Here is a 21,094-nt window from a genome sequence, read left to right on the forward strand (position 1 = left end):
ATTGAGGAAATGGTAGATGCTATTTGAGTTATTATCATGCAATATCAACTAGAGAAAAAACTTACTTTTTGTCATACTATTTTCTATATAATGATAAAAGGAAAGGACAGTAGATTGCTAGACTTGTCTCTGTTTTACTTTCCTAATTAGATAATGCTATTAGCAGGATAATACATGAAAAAGCAGTCTGAGATTTTCTGCTCATGGAATTTCACTGTTTACAAAATTGCTCTTACATTACAAAACAGTAATGAAAACAGTATAGCCTCTCAGGCCTATAATTTCAGCACTTACGAGGCTGAGGCAAGAGAATTGCCTTCATTCTGGGCCAGTTTGGGCTCAAAAACCAAAAGTAGAACAAGCAGAAATGTCCGTGTTCCCTTAGCAGAGATATAATGCAAGTATACGAGACTGGTTGTGAGCTGTTTGCATGTGTAACTGTGATCTGTCTCTCCCCCTCAGTGGAAGCACTGACATTCCCTCCTTCCTCTGGGAAGTCATTCATCATGGGAGCAGACGAAGCCCTGGAGAGTGAACTGGGGCTTGGAGAATTAGCAGGCCTTACAGTGGCCAATGAAGCAGACTCACTAGCTTATGATGTAAGTAGCAGTTTTGTTTTTATGCCATTACTTGGTTTAAAAATTAATAGTTGGGTTTATAGAAAAAGATGGCAGAGGTAAAATTTTCTCACTAGTGTGGATTTGGTTTAGTTTTAATTTCAAACTTTGCAAAGATGCATATAAAAATAAGCTACATTTTCTGAATAACCTAGAGATTGGAATTAGAAGCTTTGTCTGTATTTGTGGGTCAGTATAGCATGTACATTGGCTTTAGGTAGGAAAAGGGATTCTCTTTCCCCTTGCAAAGTGTGAGCTGTATTTTTGTTTAGGCACTCATGATAAGCTGATGTCTTACTTAAATGCAGCACTTGTCCTACCCTTTAGTACATTGTTTATTTAGTATGGGCTCCCCTTGGTAACCTAACTTTTCTTCATTACTTCTTTTTTTACTTATCTCTACAGCAGAGGTCATCCAAATTACCTTGTCTATAATGTCTAGAAGCAGCACTTTTCATTACATACTTTTGTCCTCTCTATCTAGACCATGAAGACTATCCAGTAGCTAAAGGAACTTAGACTTCTAATGCAAATTCACATTTTTCCTCTCAAGAAGAATTGATGTTATATGTTTACCTTATTTCCAAAGGTAGTTCTGTGTTTTATTAAACATACCAGTAATCTTTTGCTATGTTTTTTTAAAAGTATAAAATGACCTCATTGGGATTTTTGGAGGTTCTTAGTCTCATATTTCTTTGTCAGAGATTTTTTTTTAACCTTGCAGGTTCTTTTTGTATATGTTATCAGTTCTAGTTTTGTGGCATTTCTCTGTGTATGAACATGTATGTCTCTGTGTTTTTATGTGTTTCTGGTGATTTTTCTTTGGCACTTTTTTCTGTTTTGTCCTATTTCCCTTGTTTTTGTTTTTTCTTATTCTTTTTTTAATTTTTTCTTTTAATTTTTTATATTAATTACAGTTTATTCACTTTGTATCCTAGCAGTAGCCCCCTCCCTCATCTCCCAACCCCACCCTCCCTCCCTCAGCTCCTCTCAGGCCCCTCTACAAGTCCACTGATAGGGGAGGTCATCCTCCCCTTCCCCCTGACCCTAGTCTATTAGGTCTCATCAGGACTGGCTTCTTTGTCTTCCTCTGTGAACTGGTAAGGCTGCTCCCCCCTCAGGGGGAGGTGATCAAAGAGCCAGCCACTGAGTTCATGTCAGAGACAGTCCCTGTTCCCCTTTCTAGGGAACCCACTTGTATATTGAGTTGTCATGGGCTACATCTGTGCATATGTTCTAGGTTATCTCCATGCATGGCCCGTGGTTGGAGTATCAGTCTCAGAAAAGACCCCTGTGCCCAGTTTTTTTGGTTCTGTTGCTTTCCTTGTAGAGCTCCTGTCCCCTCCAGGTCTTTCTATCTCTCCTTTCTTTCATAAGATTCCCTGCACTGTGCCCAAACTTTGGCTATGAATCTCAGCATTTGTTTTAATACCCTGTTGGATAGTGTCTTTCAGAAGCCTTGTGTGGTAGGCTCCTGTCCTTTTTCCTGTTTTCTCCCTCTTCCAATGTCCATCCCGTTTGCCTTTCTAAGTGAGGATTGATCATCTTACCCAGGGTCCTCCTTCTTGATTAACTTCTTTAGGTGTACAAATTTTACTATGATTATCCTATATTATATGTCTAATATCTACTTATAAGTGAGCATATACCATATGTGTCTTTCTGCTTCTGGGATACCTCACTCAGGATGATATTTTCTGGTTCCCACCATTTGCCTGCAAATGATTTCTTCGTTTGCTGAGTAGTAGTCCCTTGTGTAAATGTACCACAATTTCTGCATCCATTCCTCCCTTGAAGGACATCTGCATTGTTTCCAGATTCTTGCTATAACAAATATAGAACATGGTTGAGCACATGTCCTTGTGTTGTACTTGAGCATCTTTTGGATATATGCCTAGGAGTGGTATAGCTGGATCTTGAGGTAGCACTTATTCCTAATTGTCTGAGAAAGCGCCAGATTGATCCCCAAAGTGGTTGTGCAAGTTTACATTCCCACCAGCAATGGAGTAGGGTTGCTCTTTCTCCACATCATCTCCAGCATGCATCATTTCTTGAGTTTTTGGTCTTAGCCATTCTGATGGGTGTGAGGTGAAATCTCAAGGTTGTTTTGGTTTGCACCTCCCTGATGACTAAGGACATTTAGCATTTAAGTGTTTCTCTGCCATTTGATATTCCTCTATTGAGAATTCTCTGTTTAGCTCTGTACCCCATTTTTAATTGGATTACTTGATTTGTTGCTTTTTAATTCCTTGAGTTCTTTGTATATTCTGAATATTAGCCCTCTGTCAGATATAGGGTTGGTAAAGGTCCTTTCCTAGTCTGTAGGCTCTCGTTTTGTTTTGATGACGGTGTCCTTTGCTTTACAGAAGCTTTTCAGTTTCATGAGGTCCCGTCTATTGATTGTTGATCTCAGAGCCTGTGCTGTTCGTGTTCTGTTCAGGGAAGTTGTCTCCTGTGCCAATGAGTTGAAGACTCTTCTCCACTTTTTCTTCTAACAGATTTATTCTTAGGTGTGTGTTTTTTGATGAGAGAAAGGATAGGGATTCAGATAGTAAGGTGGGAAGGATCTGGGAAGGATTGGGGAGAGAAATTATAATCAGAATATATTGTATTAAAATATATTTTTCAATAAAAGAAAAATATTTTTAATAAAAGAAAAATATTTTTTAAAGTATCATCTTCTAATTTTTCTGCACCTAGAATGTGGCCTCCTCTTGTCTGTGGATGCAGGTCTTATGTAGTTGAAGTCAGGATGTTGGCATTGGCTGTGTTCTCACTTGAAGACTTACCTGGCTTGCAGAAGACCAAGCTCTGTCAGAATTGTTGACAGGCTGGGATTCTTTGCTGGCCATTGGCTGAAGACTTGTGTTTTAGCCAGGGTGCCCTCCATGGTGTCTTCACCGTGGTGTCTAGTAGGCACACTGTGAGTGCCTTTGTAAAGAGAGAATACAGTGGGGTGTAGTTCAGTGAATACTCTGAATTCTAAGTCTTCCTCCTCAGCCTCCCGTGCTGGGATTGCAAGTGTGGGGGCCATTCTTAGCCATTTTAACATCTTCTCTTTCCAGTTTATAAAGCTTGTTTCCATCTTCGTAAAGAAAGCATTAAAAATCTCAAAAAAAAGTGTTTAAAAAGTGATGATAGTTTAAATCAACAGGCTGTATTAGTTAGGAGTTATATTGCTGAGATGAAACATCATGACCAAAAGCAGCTTGGCTAGAAAACTGCTTATTCCACTTACAGTTGAACATCACAGTCCATCATCAAAGGAAGTCAGCACAAGAACCAAGGCAGAGGCTGTGGAAGAGTACTGCTTACCAGCTTGCTCAGCTTGCTTTCTTTTTTAATTTTTCTTTAATTTTTCTTTTATTTTTATTAATTACAGTTTATTCACCTTGTATCCCAGCTATAGCCTCCTCCCAACCTCTCCCAATCCCATCCTTCCTCTCTCTTCTCCTATGCCTCTTCCCCAGTCCAATGATAGAGAGGGTTCTCCTCCCCTTCCATCTGACCCTAGCCTATCAGGTCTTATCAGGACTGGCTGCATTGTCTTTCTCTGTGGACTGGTAAGGCTGCTTCCCCCTCAGGTAGAGGTGATCAGAGAGGCAGCCACTGAGTTCATGTCAGAGACCGTCCCTGTTCCTATTATTGGGGAACCCTCTTGGACACTGAGCTGCCATGGGCTACATCTGTGCAACGGTTCTAGGTTATCTCTATACATGGTCCTTATTTGGAGGATCAGTCTCAGAAAAGACCCTTGTGCCCAGATTTTTTGGTTCAGTTGCTCTCCTTGTGGAGCTCTTCTCCCCTCCAGATCTTTCTATCTCCCCCTTCTTTCATAAGATTCCCTGCACTCTGCAAAAAGTTTGGCTATGAATCTCAGCATATGTTATGATACCGTGTTGGGTAGAGTCTCTCAGAGGCCCTCTGTGGTAGGCTCCTGTCCTTTTCCCTGCTTTCTCCCTCTTCTGATGTTCATCTCATTTGCCTTTTTGAATGAAGATTGAGCATCTTGCCAGGGTCCTCCTTCTTGATTAGCTTCCTTAAGTGTACAGATTTTAGTAAGATTATCCTATATTATATGTCTAATATCCACTTATGAGTGAGTATATACCATGTGTGTCTTTCTGCCTCTGGGATACCTCACTCAGGATGATCTTTTCTATATCCCACCATTTGCCTGCAAATTTCATGATTTCTTTGTCTTTAATTGCTGAGTAGTATTCCATTGTGTAAATATACCACAATTTCTGTATCCATTCCTTAACTGAGGGACATTTGGGTTGTTTCCAGCTTCTGGCTATTACAAATAAAGCTGCTAAGAACATGGATGAGCAAATGTCCTTGTTGTATACTTAAGCATCTTTTGGATATATACCTAGGAGTGGTATAGCTGGATCTTGAGGTAGCACTATTTATCCAGAGTATATAAAGAACTTAAGAAGTTAAACAGCAAAAAAAAAAAAAAAAATCAAGTAACCCAATTAAAAAATGGGGTACAGAGCTAAACAGAGAATTCTCAATAGAGGAACACTGAATGGCAGAGAAACACTAAAATGCTCAATATCCTTAGGATCCAAACTAGCAATAGTAGAGATTGCTTTGGGATCATTATTCACCTGCATTTTAGATTGAATTATGCTAACTCTTCTTTACCATTTTATATTTCTTAAGTGAAAAATGCTGCCACATATTATTATTTTTGCTAATTAGTTTGGTTGTTTACTTTAAAAAGATAGTATTATGAGAATTACACAGTGTAATAGTTTAGTATCAAATCAGCTGTCACTAAACCAGTGCTTTGTTTCTTTAATAGATAGCAAATAACAAAGATGCCTTGAGGAAGACATGGAACCCTAAGTTTACATTAAGAAGCCACTTTGATGGCATCCGAGCCCTTGCTTTTCACCCCATCGAGCCTGTTTTAATAACCGCATCAGAGGACCATACGCTGAAAATGTGGAATCTGCAAAAAACTGCCCCAGCCAAAAAGTGAGAACATTCTACTCTTACCTTTAAAAAAAAAAAAAAGTTTTGGTTAAATTATTTGTCAACAGCAAGAGACATATTTTAAAGTTACTTTATGTTATAGTTCCTAAATATCTCTTCTGGTTCTTTAATCTTTAGCATTCATAGGTCTGACATTGAGGATGAGTTTTTAGCTGATGGTCTCCAAGGGTTTGCAACTGCTGATTGCAGTCCTTACACATAAGTGTTTTAGTTGCTATCTTATTATGGGCCCACTTCTCTGTAATGAAGATCCCTGATAATGTAAAGAGGCATAAGTAAGAGCAACCTGTGACCTCACCATGGTCTACTGTTTACAAAGTTTGCATTTAAAAAGAGTGAGATTGATACTCCAAACAAGGACCATGTATGGAGATAGCCTAGAACTCCTGCACAGATGTAGCCCATGGCATCTCAGTATCCAAGAGGGTTCCCTAGTAATGGGGACCAGGGACTGTCTCTGACAGGAACTGACTGGCCTGCTCTTTGATCACCTCCCCCTGAGTGGGGAGCAGCCTTGCCAGGCCACAGAGGAAGACAATGCAGCGGGCTTGATGGGACCTGATAGACTAGGATCAGAGGGAAGGGTAGGAAGACCTCCCCTATCAGTGGACTTGGGGAGGGGCATGCGTGGAGAAGGGGGAGGGAGGGTGGCATTGGGAGGGGAGGAGGGAGGGAGGTACAGAGGGGATACAAAGTGAGTAAAGTGTAATTAATAAAATTTAAAAAAGAGAGCAGTAGTTAGGGCAGTAGCAGTAGTTGTCCTGTGCTGACAGGTTTTCTGTACTAACCAGTTTGTCTGACCCAAAGGACACTATTGTCCTTGCTTAGCTATTGTTTTTGGCTTGATGCTGTCTGAGTGACAGCAGGCACCATTTTCTATAAAGCGCTTCATTGTCCCCCAAGCTAGACCAGGTCTATTCGGTGGGGTCCTTCTGGAGCTCACCTTCCATTGGTCCATCCGTCATCCAGAACCAGTGTCCGCTAGCCAGGACCTTTTCTCTTTGTCAGGCATAGGAGTGCAACTGAATATGGCACAGCACGACGTAGGAGTTGGGCCAGTTGCAGAAGACCTCTAAAGGCCACCGGTAGCATCACTGTCAGCAGTCACCTAGCAGGGCTGTGCTAGATGCACTCTTTGCAGAATATGGATGGGTCTGCAGAGGGGTTATGCCCTCTCCCATGCTGGACCTAACCTTGCCTTTCAGATTCTCAGCTCACAGTATGCTAGTTCTGGTTCCAGCTCAGTCACATGAAGCTGAATATAAATACATGATTTAGGAAAATAACAAAACAAATTAGTAAACATACCTACACATGTAGATAACAATAACCTAGTTACCTCTGAGCTAAATGACTTGAGGAGAGATAAGGTGTACCTATAGATCCCTGCAATATGATGGAGAAAATAGTGAGTTCTTGCCTTTATCCAGTGTCTGTGATGAGTCCTTGCCTGCTAGGTAATGCAGTACACTCAGACTCCAGTTCTTAGTAATGAATGAACTAATGACTGGGGCAGTTTCTGCAAAGTGAAGCATAGACGGATTTTTCTTCATGAAAACACAGGGACACTAAAATACCATTTGCTGAAATCCTGCCATGTTCTAGTCCTTCCCTTGTCTATTTTTTTTATACTTAGATTCTCATTTATTCCATGTTGAATATTTGATACTATCTAGATTTTCTGTTTTACTTTAAATATGGGATAATCCAAAGTTCTTAAATAATAAAAATCCCTGAGTTAGTCAATTGATGGTATAACTAGAAGTCACATTCTGACATTACTCCTCACAGCCCATATACTCTGAAGAGCGATGCTCCCCAGTAGTGGCTGAATTAGGACAGTGTGAGAAGGCTGTGTAACAAGGTACCGCTACTAAGGTGGTGGCTTGTTGGTGCCGCTGAGATGGATTGGCTGTAGGTGAGCCAGTGTCATGAAGCTGAGGTCATCTACCAGAGTCTGCTCTGACTTCCTTATTCCTGCTGTTCAGTACTGAAATGTGGAGTACCTAAAGCCATCTTTTGTCTCTGATTTAGGAGCACTTCTCTAGATGTGGAGCCTATCTACACATTCAGGGCTCACAAGTAAGTACACGGTTCTTTTTTATCTTAAGCCAACATCTTTATAACACAGTTTGATTGGAGTATCATACATTCTTTCACTTACATATTTTAGTATAATTTCTCTGTTCAGAAGTGGTGGGCTTTTTTGTAAATGTGAAAGAACCTGGCAGATAATATAAATATGCCAAGTAGGGACCCTGGTATGCATGTGTATTATAAACTAAGGTCAAGGCATTTAGGTTTCTTAGAAATACTAGGATTTAGTGATGAGGATATGCTTCAGCAGGTAAGGGTACTTCTGCTTCTCCAGAAAACTGGACTTCGGTTCCCAGCACCCATGTGAGGGGTTCACAATAGCTTGTCCCTCCAGCTCCTGGTGATCCGACACCACTGTTAGGCCTCTGTGGGCACCTGTGCAAAGATAACATTCACCCACACATACAATTAAAAAGTAATTTTGTTTGTTTTTTCAAGACAAGGTTTCTGTGTGTAGCTGTCCTGGACTTGCTTTGTAGACCAGGCTGCCTCAAATTCACAGAGATTCACCTGCCTCTGCCCCCCCCCAAATGCTAGGATTATAGCCACTGCATCCGGCTCTAAAATAATTTTTAAAAGGATTTCTACATTTTATTCTTCGCTAGCAAAGCCTGCGTAAAAATTACTCTAAGCTGGGATATAGCTTAAAGGCAGAGGGCCTGCCCGTCGCCACGAGGCCTGGGTCTCTGCCTGAGAAACGCGTGTTCTCACACACATGCCGCTCGTCCTTGTGGCCACAGGCTTTCCTCTCTTTAGTAATCACGCTTGCTTGCTCACACTTATGTCTAAGCAGCATGTCTTTACTTGATTTGTCATAGAAGTTGAGACACTCTTTATATAAAGGACGAGAAAGTAAATTTTTTTTCAGGCTTAGCGGCCATATACCCTCTGCTGAACTTTTCTTGCCCTCTTTTGGTTAGGTTTGGTTTTTGCTGGGGTTTGAAGTAAGGGCCTTAATTCTTGTAACATATTCTTAGTTTTGTTATGTGTGCTGTTATTTTAAGCCTTAAAAATATAGAAAGCATTTTTAGCTTAGGACTACTAGGTAAATTTAACCTCAAGGCCATAATTTACTAAGCTTTGGTTTAGCAAAGAAAGAAAAATAAATAGTACTTCAGTCATGTTTTTATTCATTGTTAAAAGCTGAGAGTCGAAAGACATTTGAGCAAGTAAACATTCTAATGAATATAAGCTGTATTATAGAATTAAGGTTTGAGGAGAGCACTTTATTAGCGCCTATGAATTTGTCTGGTGTCCCAGAGGTCCGGTGCTGTGCGTGGTAATGAGTAGCAATGGTGAGCAGTGTTACAGCGGTGGTACTGACGGGCTGATCCAGAGCTGGAGCACCACCAACCCCAATGTCGATCCCTACGATTCCTATGGTATGTGGCTCACCAGTGTTCAAGATGATTTCTTATGTTTTTTATACTATATATTAGTGGTAAAATTATATATTTTAAAAATTAGTAAAGAGAAATAAGTTTTTCTTCATTCAGAAGGACTCCTGTTAATACAGAAATCAGTTAGCTACATAATGCTAAAAGTAAAAACATGCTGTTCTTGAGAAAAGCATTCATCTCTGCAATCGTTTTGAACAGAAGTACTGGTTTGGTTGGTGCTCCCTTTCTTCATGTTAGACATCTGTCTAGAACTTGAAACACTATAAGTTGTCTTTAATCACATTTCATTACTGTTTTTGACAAACAACTTTGAAGGTAAAATGAGTGCTGACATTATTTCCTTAGTTATTCGGCTATTGGAGGGAAATAGCAGAAGCTAGTTAGTTTTAAAGCCCATGCATGCCTCTAAGATATTTATTATAAAGGATCTCAAAGGTTAAAGAATGACCTTTTTGCTAGGTTTAGTAGTGTTGGCTTGAAATCTCTGAGGTTGGCAGGTTGACACAGGAGGATAGAATGGCTGTGAATTTAGACTAGCCTGGTCTATTTAATGAACTCCAGGCCAGTCTGAGTTCCAGAATAAGACCCATTCTGTCTGTCTGTCTGTCCTTCCTCCATCATCAACACATATAAAGAATACACACATGCATCCATGGAGGCACACAGTCCTTTTGGTTTTAAGAGCAGTGTCATGCCATGAATCTATATTATATGATGTCTCTAGATGTTACCATAAATTCTCTTGCAAAATTCTTTAGAAATTGGCTGCTTTAGTTTTAACACAGATTTAACATGTCATGTTTATCATTAAAAACATTTTAATTTCACTACCAGTTTTACTACCTAAGTAAACATAAAATCAGCAAACAAAATGTTCTCCTTCCATTTATTTAATAAGCATTAAAATAGAGCTTTCTTTAAAAGCAAAGTTGTGCTTCTTAATTCTAATGTAGAATTTTCAAACTCCATATTTGTATATTTCCAAAATTGTAATTATGACACCATTTCAGAAGAGTGATGGAAACTAGGAAGATTGTGTACACTGTTTCTGGATGCTCTGTTCTATGTTTTACAGTGGAACCTAAATGTCTTTACAGTTTCCCTTCTTCCTGGTTTTGCCCTCTCTTGTTTCACACAGACCCTTCTGTCCTGAGAGGCCCTCTGCTGGGCCACACGGATGCAGTGTGGGGGCTGGCCTACAGCGCAGCACACCAGCGCCTGTTGTCCTGCTCGGCAGATGGCACTCTGCGCCTGTGGAACACAGCTGAGGCTGCTCCAGCACTGAGCGTGTTTAATGATGACCAAGGTACTCCTAAAACAGACATTGCCAGATCTGTTACAAAGCGTTCTACTCTGAAAAAGCATACAACCAAGTAATTTTGTGAACTCTTGACTATATAAATTTCAAGAGTTTTGTTTGCTAAAGGAGCAACAGTATTTTGTTTGAAATTTCTATATATATATATATAGGTTTTAAAACACAGCATTTGATGAGAAAATAGTGTTTAAATTTTAAAAACTGAATGTAACTAATTTCAGTGAAAATGTTAAGGATGTGTTCTGTTGCACCTGGTGACCAGCAGCCTGGTAGCTGACACAGCTCTGGAGCTGGACCATTTCTTCCCTTGGTAGATATTTAGGCTGTACCTGTGTGGGCTTTTTGGAGTGATTTGTTATAAGATTCATAAATTCTAATTATGGATAGTAGAGACGCAGCAGTAGAATTGCTGGGATTTAGGGTAGGTGTTTGTTTTTAACTTCTATGAAATAACTAGTGTTTTTACCTAAGTGCTCATGGCACTGTTTAGCCTGGCCTGCAGCATGTGCACGGTCCATTTGCCCTACATCCTTCCTCTCTTTAGATGTCATCCTGCCTCGTTTTAGCCTTTCTGTGGGCACACGGCAGTGCCTCACCTCTGTTTTAGTGCTGGATTCTTCAGTAGCTCATTGGGTAGCTGAGTACTGTTTGTTGCTGCTCACTTACTGTCTAGCCCTGGGTCTTCTGCCTTATATTCAGTTTTCAACTATGACCTTGCTTTAGTTAGGTGTTGAACTAAGTGAAATAGATTGTTATATGTTTATATGTAGTCCATGTATTCGTGTTATTGTGGCAGTGCCTTGCTCTTTCGCCCAGGTTTGCCTTGAATTTGTTGTACAGTCCAGGCTGACCCCCAAATTCATAATCATTGGACCTCAACTTCCCAAGTACTTGGGTTTAAGGCATGTGTTACCACACTGGCTTCATCCTTCTGTTTTTGTATAAGTGAGTTCCAGGTTTAGTCCCTTGATAATATTGTTCTGTATGTGTGTGGTGCTTTACATGCTAGACAGACACTGTAACGCTGTGTTGCACTCCTAGCCACCGAATACCTTTACTCTTCAGCAAAGGGTATAAAAGTTACCTTGAGCTGTCATAACTTGCATTTAGACTTTGAAGATTTACCTCCATGCTAAGCAAGCATGGTAGTTCTGAGCTGCACCTTAGCCTGAGATGGCTTTGTTTTTGTTTTCTTTTCTTCAAGCTGGATTTTTAAAATACTGAGTTCCCACTGTGTTACTCTATGCCTAAAATCGAAGTGAAGCTATAAAACTTATGATCCATATGGTCTTATTTTCTTTTAAAATAAGTTTGCATTCCATGAGTGTATTAGCAGAATAATGGGTAGAAAACATTTAACAGGTAACGATAATAAAATAGACTAAGGGTAAAGGTTATTTAATAAAGGAGTACTCATCACTGAAGGGTTATAAAATAACTTTTGTTCTAATGTTAAGCCTTAATTACCTAACTAAATCATGCTTTGGCTTGCTTTGCTGCATTTTGAGCATTTTATCAAGTAGACCTTTTAATTGTCATTCTCTTTGAATACTTTTAACACTTAGAACTGGGAATCCCTGCTTCTGTGGATCTAGTGAGCAGTGACCCGAGCCATATGGTAGCATCGTTCAGCAAGGGATATACGAGCATCTTTAACATGGAAACACAACAGCGAATTCTCACTTTAGAATCCAATCCAGATTCAAGTATGTATACCAATTTTTAAAAGTCTCTGTGTTCGTTTTTAAACATAATCAAAAGCATAACTGCCAGAGTCACTATGAAGACTGCTTGAATTATGAAGCATTCTATCACCCAAATGTGAGAACACATTTACTTTAAAAATTGATTTTCTTTTTTAACTTCAACTCATTCTAGCAGAAAAACTGCACACAAAGAACTTGGGTGACGTTTTTCTGTTGTATATGGAAATAACAAGCTGGGTATAGTAATTAATCTCTTTGAAAACTCTTAAACCGTGCACAACAATTTTAGTTTGCTACTTAAAAAAGTCAAAATCTAGTGAGATGCAAGATGATTTTTTTTTTCTGTTACGATGCAAAGAAGGCCAGAGCCCTCATTTCGTGTTTATATTTCAATCACAACTGGATAAACAGAGCTGCATATGTAGAGGAACTAATAGAACGTGGTTTTGTTTTGTTTTGTTTTGTTTTTTTGGTGGTGGCATTTGTTTTTGTTTTGAATCTCCGACTAGCCTAGAACTCTCTACATAGACAAGGCAGGCTGCTCTTGAACTCACAGAGATCTACCTGCGTCTGCCTCCCAGCTGGAATTACAGTTGTGCTAACAGAACTTTATTACATTAGCAAGCAATCACAAAACATGGAGATTTGATGTCATCAGTGTCTCTAGGCTAAGCCTTAACATGGTAGAAAAGAACTTCTGACTTAATTACCTGTAGATGTGCAATGAGGCTCAGGCAACTCTCATTTTACATTTACAGTAATTGGAGAGTTATTGACACACAGCCAGATTAAAGTTGCATTGTTTACTTTTTTTCTGCCTGTTTAGCCATTTACATCTCTCTGATAGGAAAAAAGTATTTTGAGTAATTTAGTAATTTATATTGATTTTTATTGTTTTCTTTTTAGCAGCCAATTCCTCATGCCAAATAAACAGAGTCATCAGTCATCCCACTCTTCCGATAAGCATCACTGCTCATGAAGACAGGCACATCAAATTCTATGATAACAATACAGGTAAGAACTTACTGAGCACTGAGGTTGTGCTGAAGCAAAACCAGCACCAGCAACAAGAAACTAAAACAGCAACAAATACCTACTAACACTGTGCTAATTGTGGTATGTGATAGTAGCTTTACAGTCATAGAGTAGCACTGAAACACTTTCTCCATTCTGTTTCTGTTTATTTTATTCCTGCCTGCTTAAGCTATAATAGACAATATGAAATGGTCTTTAGTTTGTTTAATAGTAAGCAGATAGCATATTCTAAAGCCACAAACCTAAGTACCAATACGAATGATCTGTTGCAGTCCAGAAGCAGTGAGTGTAATAGAAACATGTTGGAACAGAGGCCGGTAGCGACGTTTTGTTTTAAATTGTTCATTTATTGAATAGCTATATTCTGTTGTTCATTGTTAAATAGCTTGATTCAGCGTTGTATGTGAAAGCCCTCAGGTCAGTTGTTCTGTGTGTTTTTCTGCTGGCTCATCTTTTCTGAGTATACTAAACTGTTGAGTCCTGGCTGAATTGGGGAGTAGGGCTTTCCCAGTCTTCAGTGGACTGCATTTCAACAGTCTACGGAAATGTGCAGAGCTCTATTGGGAGGGAGGAACTTTCTGTGAGCAGCCGTGTTTCTTTTGCCATCTGCCATTTTAATATATTCACTTGTGGTTGTGTTTAGTTGCTGACAGTTTGAGCTTCTAAATTATTTTTTTGTTATTTCCTCCATACTTTCTTTCTTTTCCTTTGTCTCTTTGAATTTGAACTTTTTGTTGTGAAGCTCATCTAATTTGTCTGTAACTGACAGCTATACAAGATTAGTGATGTCTAACTAATAATTAATGAACATGTAAAACTCACTGAATTTATTCTGGCTTAAAAATAGTCTCATCTGAAATTTAAGCTGTTTTTATTTCTTATTATTAACATGACCAAAGGCAAGATGGAGAGATGTGTTGTTTGAACTGATAGAAAAAGTTGATCCAGGAAGTACACAGACAGGGATGACCAGGGAAACCAGTGTAGCATTGATGTTGGCATATGATTAAGCTGAAGAAAACTGTCAATAAAGAGTAACAATTTCTTTTTCCAAAGGCAAACTGATCCACTCGATGGTGGCCCACCTAGAAGCTGTTACAAGTTTGGCAGTTGATCCTAATGGCCTGTACTTGATGTCTGGCAGTAAGTACATTAACTATGGATTATTTATTTTTCCTTATAATCTTCATGTTGAAATAATTGTTCCTTTCAACCTCTTTTCTTTCGGAATAGGTCATGACTGTTCAATACGCTTATGGAATTTAGAAAGTAAGACATGTATCCAAGAGTTCACAGCTCATCGGAAAAAATTTGAAGAATCGATCCATGATGTAGCATTCCACCCTTCCAAATGCTATATAGCCAGTGCTGGAGCCGATGCCCTGGCTAAGGTCTTTGTATGATGTGACACATCAGCTTCACCTTGTAGCTCTTTGTAAAAGTCAACTGCACAACAGAGATATGGAAGACCAGGGCAAGATTTGGCTTGCCCTGCCCTTTTGTTCTGCTGAGGGAGCACAGAGAACTTCGTTAAAGTATAGTTTTGAAATTCGTATAGTGTTTTCTAAAATTAAGGTATGATCAAGTTGCTGCAAGCTCAGCTGAATCTTTGAGCCTGAAACTTTCAGATTTCCCCCCAAAGAGGCACTTTTATTTCTGAAGTTGTTCTCATTCGCTAGGCAGGCCTGAGCGAAACAGGTTTAGCTTCCCCCTTTTGAGTAAATGGGGCATGCTGTAATGGATAATTAAAGTTGGATGGCTGGGAGTGTGCAAAACGGAAACTTAGAGATGCTCTCACCCTGAGACACACTAACCATACTAGGCAGTCAGCTGTACTGTATCTGACCTAATAACCCCACTGTGTATAGCGACCAGACAGTGTTCAGTTGAGTTTCTAAAGTAGCTCTCCTTTCAGCCGTTCTCATGAAGCACATGACAAAGCATTTCACCTGTTAGAAGGAAGAGAGACAGTAATATGTTAAGTATATTATTATTCAGAAGTGCTAAACAAATACTTAGTTTGCAAGCAGATTTCTATATTGTATTACAAATTTGAAAGTAGATGTGGTATCATTCTAACATTTAGCCATTAAGCACTCATGATGAAGAATAGTTTAAATAGAGTCTGCTTTACTAAAGGTTTTAACCAATTTGATAGTTTATTTTCAAGGGCAAACAGGGCATCTTTATATAATAACTTGTTTAAAAATTCACCTCATTAATGTGGCATTTATAGTACTAGAGTAACTATTTCATACGGAAGAAAATTACTTCCTGGTGGCTGAAAAAGGAGAAAACTATTTATCAGCACCCATATCTCAACCCATATAACTGGTTCAAGTAATCCTCACTGTTTCTTCCCTGCCTTTCATGTTCATGTTGTGTGACACCTACCATAAACAGTTCATAATTATCATGTCATATAGTCCAAAGCATATGTTTACCTCAGGCAGCTGCTTCTGCAGCCTAATAAGGCAGTGCACCCATGAAAGTCCTCTCCTAGTGTCTCTGAGAACGCTGTAGCGATCTAGATGGAAGAATTAATGCCTCTGATGTCTACGAGGTTCTTTCTCCCCCTTCCCCATTCTTTAATTAGAACACACATTTTAATGAAGAGTGAATCAATATTGTACCTAGAGAAAACCGTGTCTTAAGACGCCAGGGTTTACATTTTCCTGTGACCCATATGTTCAGCTTTTGGGAATCTCAGAATCCTACTGACTAACCTAGGGCCCAGCTATGCAGACCTCTTACTCATAACTGTTGGACACTCTTCATACCCTTCACAGTTTTTCTCTGCTTTTGTCCCAAATGACAAAGACCAATATAAACATTAAATAATAATTAATGGCCACCTTTTCACCAAAGTATATGCACCATAGGCTCTCAGTCTTAAAAATAGTATACCCATAAATATTATAACCCATTAAAATAATTCTATTGCCATGGCATTTCTGGTGATCTAGTCTTGGAAGTAGTATTCTCCCGATGATGTGGTTAATAATTGACTTTTAAAAAATTTCTGCTCATCTGTCTTTAGAGCTTTGCATTGCGGAGGCAAATTTTCACTAATATTAAAAGACTCATGTTGAATTTCCCTGGTTATTATATAGACGTGCTTTAGTATTTTAACACAACTACATTTTATCTTTGTGCTTTGGTTAACAAGCAGGCTTAAGAGATTGATTGGTATGTGCAAGTAAATTGAGATAGACCAAATTAGCAGGTAAATGCTTATATTTTCATGTAGATACAGAGTTTTACATTGTGGTGGATGAATTCTTCCATCCTTTGTAGATTGAGCAAAGGGTTTGTTAATCTAGCATTCGTACAGTATTAGAAGATTCTGGCCAGAAGTAGCACATTTATGATGGCCGACCACAGTTATTGCTTTAACTGCCTTCCACAGTCTCCAGGGTTTGTCTTACTCTTGTCGCCTCCATTCCGGAACCCAGGGGAGTCTGCCTCTGTTTGTTCCATGCCTCACTCATAATTGAACTTTTCCTGTTAATGGGTGAGAGAAAAATAATCCTAAAATAGGCAAAGTGTAGGACAAATGATAAAACTGTTGAAAGGTTTTTGGAAGTGTGCTTTGTGCCACTGAAGACTGCACATAGAAAGAGATTCTTCTAAAATATCCCTGTTTGCTGTCAGCCTAGAAATGAGCCAAAGCTGTCTTTCAACTAGATGGTAGCATGTATATATGTTTGATTTTCCCCGTCCTAATGAAAAGTCACAAGATGAGCAATTTCAAGATTCAAAATCATTGAAATGCTTTCATAAATATTTACTGGATTGTAAATATTTGGGGTGAGCTGTTTTGGAATAGTATGAAAATCAACAGGTGGGTTAGGTCCCTGCCTTATTTTCATGTGCTATCGATGTCTCTGGGAGCTTACAGTACTTCTCAAAACGCAGCTGTCACATGGAGCTCATTTGCTACTCAAACCATAGACAAATAAGTGATATAATGACCTTCAGTATTTTTCTATTGAACAAATTTATCAATTTTTGCCATTAAACAGATAATTAGTTATGCAAAGTATTTAGCTTTTATAATCATTTAGTTGTAACTAAAAGGGGGAACTTGAACTGTATCACTGATAATGAACTTTGTGAGAAATTATTTGTTTATCTGACTTTCATTCCTTCAGTATTCTTGCTATAAATTTCTTTTGGAGATAATGATTCTTTATTTGAAGAATTTATGTCTAAAATGTATGTATATTTTATAAATATATATTATATATATTATAGGGATATATATAATATATAGACTATATATATATATATCTAAACCATGGGTGCATTTTACTGTTTGTGTTTTCATTTTTGGAGGTAGTATACTCAGAAGTTAATGAGTATGACGAGTGCTGTGCTGTTTGCTTTTACAGTATAATATATAGTTCTAAGTGTTTAAATTACTGTATATACTATACTCACTATAGGCTAGCATGCTTGTTTTAAAGACTGTCATTCTAGTTTATTAAAATCTGAATGTAAGAAAACCTGGCTATTCAAATGTGAATTGAAAAAATTCCATTCTCAGTACTGAACTATTTCCATTGAACATTCAAGCTTTTTGACAGAATGTGTCATCGAGAAGGCAATAGCTAGAAAGTGAGAGGTGCCTTTTTAAAAAACCTACAAATGCAGCCTTACAGTGAGGGTGAAGATTGAATCTGTGTCAGGGGGTGGGAGGGGGAAGAGAGAGCGTGATAAGAGTGTGTGTGTGTGTGTATGTGTGTGTGTGTGTGTGTGTGTGTTCGTGCGGGTGTGTATGCGCGTGCAGTCTCGCGCCAATCTGTGAAGATCCTGATTTGTGACCGTCAATGTCTTTTAATGTATCTGTTCAACTTTCAGGACTTCAGGGGACATTTCACGCATAGTCGTTGTGCTCTTTGGAGAGCCTTACATGCTTTCTAAGAGTTCTGAATGTGAATTTCTAGGAAATTCAGTAAAGAATAAATAGCTGTTTTTGAATTAAACTGAACTTCAGATAACAAATTATTGGTTCCCCAGAATTATGGGATGTTCACTGATGTTGTAATTTTTTTAAAGCTTGCTTTTTTAATACATCATGTATTTCCCCTATTCACAAGAGTATGGCATAAAATTCTTATATAATGAGGATCGAACTAGTAAAAAATGCTTTGAGATGAAACACTTGAAATAGTTAAAATTCCACCTAAGAATAATATTGAAGACTTTAAATGACTTCTCATATCTACCTCATTGTCATTGCTGCCATTTTTAGTAGAACAAATCTATATGACATTAGAAATGATGGTTGATGCAATTTAAAAATCTGTTGGTGCTTCTCTCAGGCTCTGTCATCTCAGTTGTACCCTCACACAGCAGACCGAAACGTTTAGGATTAGTTTTAGTTTTTTGCTTGTTTGTTTGTTTTGTTTTCCCCAAGGATGGCTTAAAAACACCATCAGTGTTCTTAGTGAGTGGAGGGAGTTAGTTCCCAGTTGTTACATCTGTATGATATTTTAACCAAGAATCACATTGTTGCTGAATTTACCTGAAACTTCAGGCATGGTGGCATGCTCTTATAATCCCAGTACTTGAGAGGTGAAGGCAATAGGATTACAAGTTCAAGATTATCCTCAGCTGTATAAGGAGTTCAAGGCCAGCCTGGGTTATATATGAGCCCTTATCTCAAAAATAGCAGCAAAAAGTTTACCTGGAAAGAAAAGTATAATTTTATTTGGCTTACTTTATTCTTTAAAGAAAGTTCTGTCAATACTCTTAGGTAAACAGTTATTCACTTTATCGGCCTAGAAATTACCTCCATGACTATGTTACTTGTTTGTTTATATTGCAGTACTTGGAGTGTTTGACACTGGGATTCTGGTTGCACAAAAGTAATATCTGATGAGGTGTGTGTGTGTGTGTGTGTGTGTGTGTGTGTGTGTGTGTGTGAAGAGAGAGAGAAATGTATCATTTTTTAAAGTCCATTTTAGAGGAAGATTAGAAAATGAATATATCTGTTTAGCAGGTAAAAATTTGAATCAGTTTTGCATTTGCCACTGAAAGCTTTCTAATTGTCTGTGTCAAACATGAAGCTAGGTCTCGTGTCAGTGGCCTCCACACTGACCCAGTATGTAACAGAAACTTTACACCAGGTTTGTTGTTATGTGTTTAATTTTGAAATGTTTATGTTAGACCAAAAGAGATCTTTAGGTCCCACTATTTATTCTAACCCTGTTCTGAAGTGGTGCTGAGGACTTTTCTGGATCTTGGCTAGTCACGCTTTCAGATTTCATTTAACTGGGACCACATGCTCATCATCCCTCTGGTGCAAATCAGAAAGTTCGTGTTAATTTAGATGAACTTAATGTCTGCCTGGGTTTTTACCGGGCTGTGAACCAGTGAGTGCCTTGTTAATGTAGAATGATTTTGCCCGTTGTATGCTAGCTCTTTCTGAAAGGGTCTTAGAGACTGGGATTTGAATTGACTTGTGGAGAGCTGCTGAGATTGGTGATACAGCACTAGGAAGTCTTTGGTCTGCCATGTCCCACTCTTCCTGCTTTCTCTTCATTGTTTGGCTGATGTTGGCTTCTTGTGAGAAAACAAATATAGCCCCTTCACAGACTTTTTCTTTTCATTCCAGATAAAGGAGTGCCCCCATTCCCACCCCAGTTATATGATCCAATGCCTGTTTCTAGGAAGAACCACTTCTCGTAATACTGAAATCTACCACTTATTTTATATCACTATGAGTTTACTGGAGTGGATCTCAGGGCATCATCAGTTCAGATTCCCACATGACCTTTTCTCTCCAACCCAAACCCCCAACTGGTGAGCCCTGGGCCAGATTGTTTGATATTCAGGTGTCTTAAATTTTAGTTATAATAGCAATTAATGTAAATCCAAATGCTAATTTTTGTGGTGCAAGAAGTTCCTTTTGTAAATTCAGGGTATGGATAAGCTAATAATGATATCCAGTTTTGGTGGCTCTAAGTGTATTATTTGTTTTTAAATAAAGTGAACAAATTAGTTAATGTGCTCATAGGTGTGTCGTGAATTGGACTGTGTGAACTTTGGAATCTAGCCATAACTTTGCAGTAAATAAGTTAAAAATACTTTAATATATGAGACTTTTATTAGAGGGAGAAGGAAGCAGAGAAATTGAAGAGTATTAGGCAAAGTAGATACAAATGCAAAGTAACTAAACATTCTCAAGCACAGACTGTGAGAAGGGTGGAAAAGCTTACCACTGTGAACACTTTGGACCTGAGGAAAGGCAGTAAGTTAAAATACCTCGTGAGATTAATTCAGTAAAACTTCCTGGGACACATGACATGTATGCTTACTTAGTATTTCATATTGTCAAGTGATCAAATAATTGTTTTAACTTGTAGACACATGTGAATTTAATGTTCTTCCCCCTTACCAACCTCAAATCATCTACATCCTCTGACCCAGAAGTCAACATTCCTTTTCAAGGGCTTTGCTTGCTCAGGGCTCAAGATGTCTTCAGTACAATCTGAATTCACAATACGGTATGGAATCAAAAAGAGACCTCTTCCAGCACCATGGAATCTGTTTTGTTATATGTTGGCATGGTAATGAGGAATATATCTCTGGTGTGTCGATGATCAAGAGAACTCAAAAGTTACTGGTCAGCCTCAGGTCAAAGAAATGACCCTGAATAATTATTACCTGTGCTGGGTTTGCCAGGAGCAACAGGTTTTGAGAGATCCCAGCTCTGTCCTGGACTTAAGGTATTCTAGGAACACTTGGGAGTCTGGTGTTCCTGTTAATGCCAATACTGTAATCATGGAATAAGTCTTTGCTTGTGAACTTCTCAGTTTCCATGTACCCAGTTTGGTAAAGCAACACCACGTGAAACTGAAAATTTTGAACCCTAATTTTTCTGGGTCAGCTTTTTTTTCTTGTGTG

General features: G+C 38.7%; 1 protein-coding gene across 2 annotated transcripts in view; it reads left to right on the forward strand.

Moving 5' to 3' along the window:
* The window catches only part of Strn (striatin), an 88,574-nt gene extending 68,375 nt beyond the window's left edge, over positions 1-20,199 (forward strand). For both annotated transcript variants that reach the window (XM_060364302.1, XM_060364306.1), the window contains 9 exons: positions 463-599; positions 5,431-5,606; positions 7,659-7,706; positions 8,982-9,103; positions 10,260-10,427; positions 12,005-12,145; positions 13,052-13,159; positions 14,237-14,323; positions 14,414-20,199. In XM_060364302.1, coding sequence (XP_060220285.1) covers positions 463-599; positions 5,431-5,606; positions 7,659-7,706; positions 8,982-9,103; positions 10,260-10,427; positions 12,005-12,145; positions 13,052-13,159; positions 14,237-14,323; positions 14,414-14,583 — 1,157 coding nt within the window. In that variant the 3' untranslated portion in view covers positions 14,584-20,199. The remainder of the gene's footprint in view (positions 1-462; positions 600-5,430; positions 5,607-7,658; positions 7,707-8,981; positions 9,104-10,259; positions 10,428-12,004; positions 12,146-13,051; positions 13,160-14,236; positions 14,324-14,413) is intronic.
* Positions 20,200-21,094: the final 895 nt, after the last annotated feature.

This window comes from Meriones unguiculatus, chromosome 1, assembly GCF_030254825.1.
Source record: "Meriones unguiculatus strain TT.TT164.6M chromosome 1, Bangor_MerUng_6.1, whole genome shotgun sequence".
Classification (NCBI taxonomy): Eukaryota; Metazoa; Chordata; class Mammalia; order Rodentia; family Muridae; genus Meriones; species Meriones unguiculatus.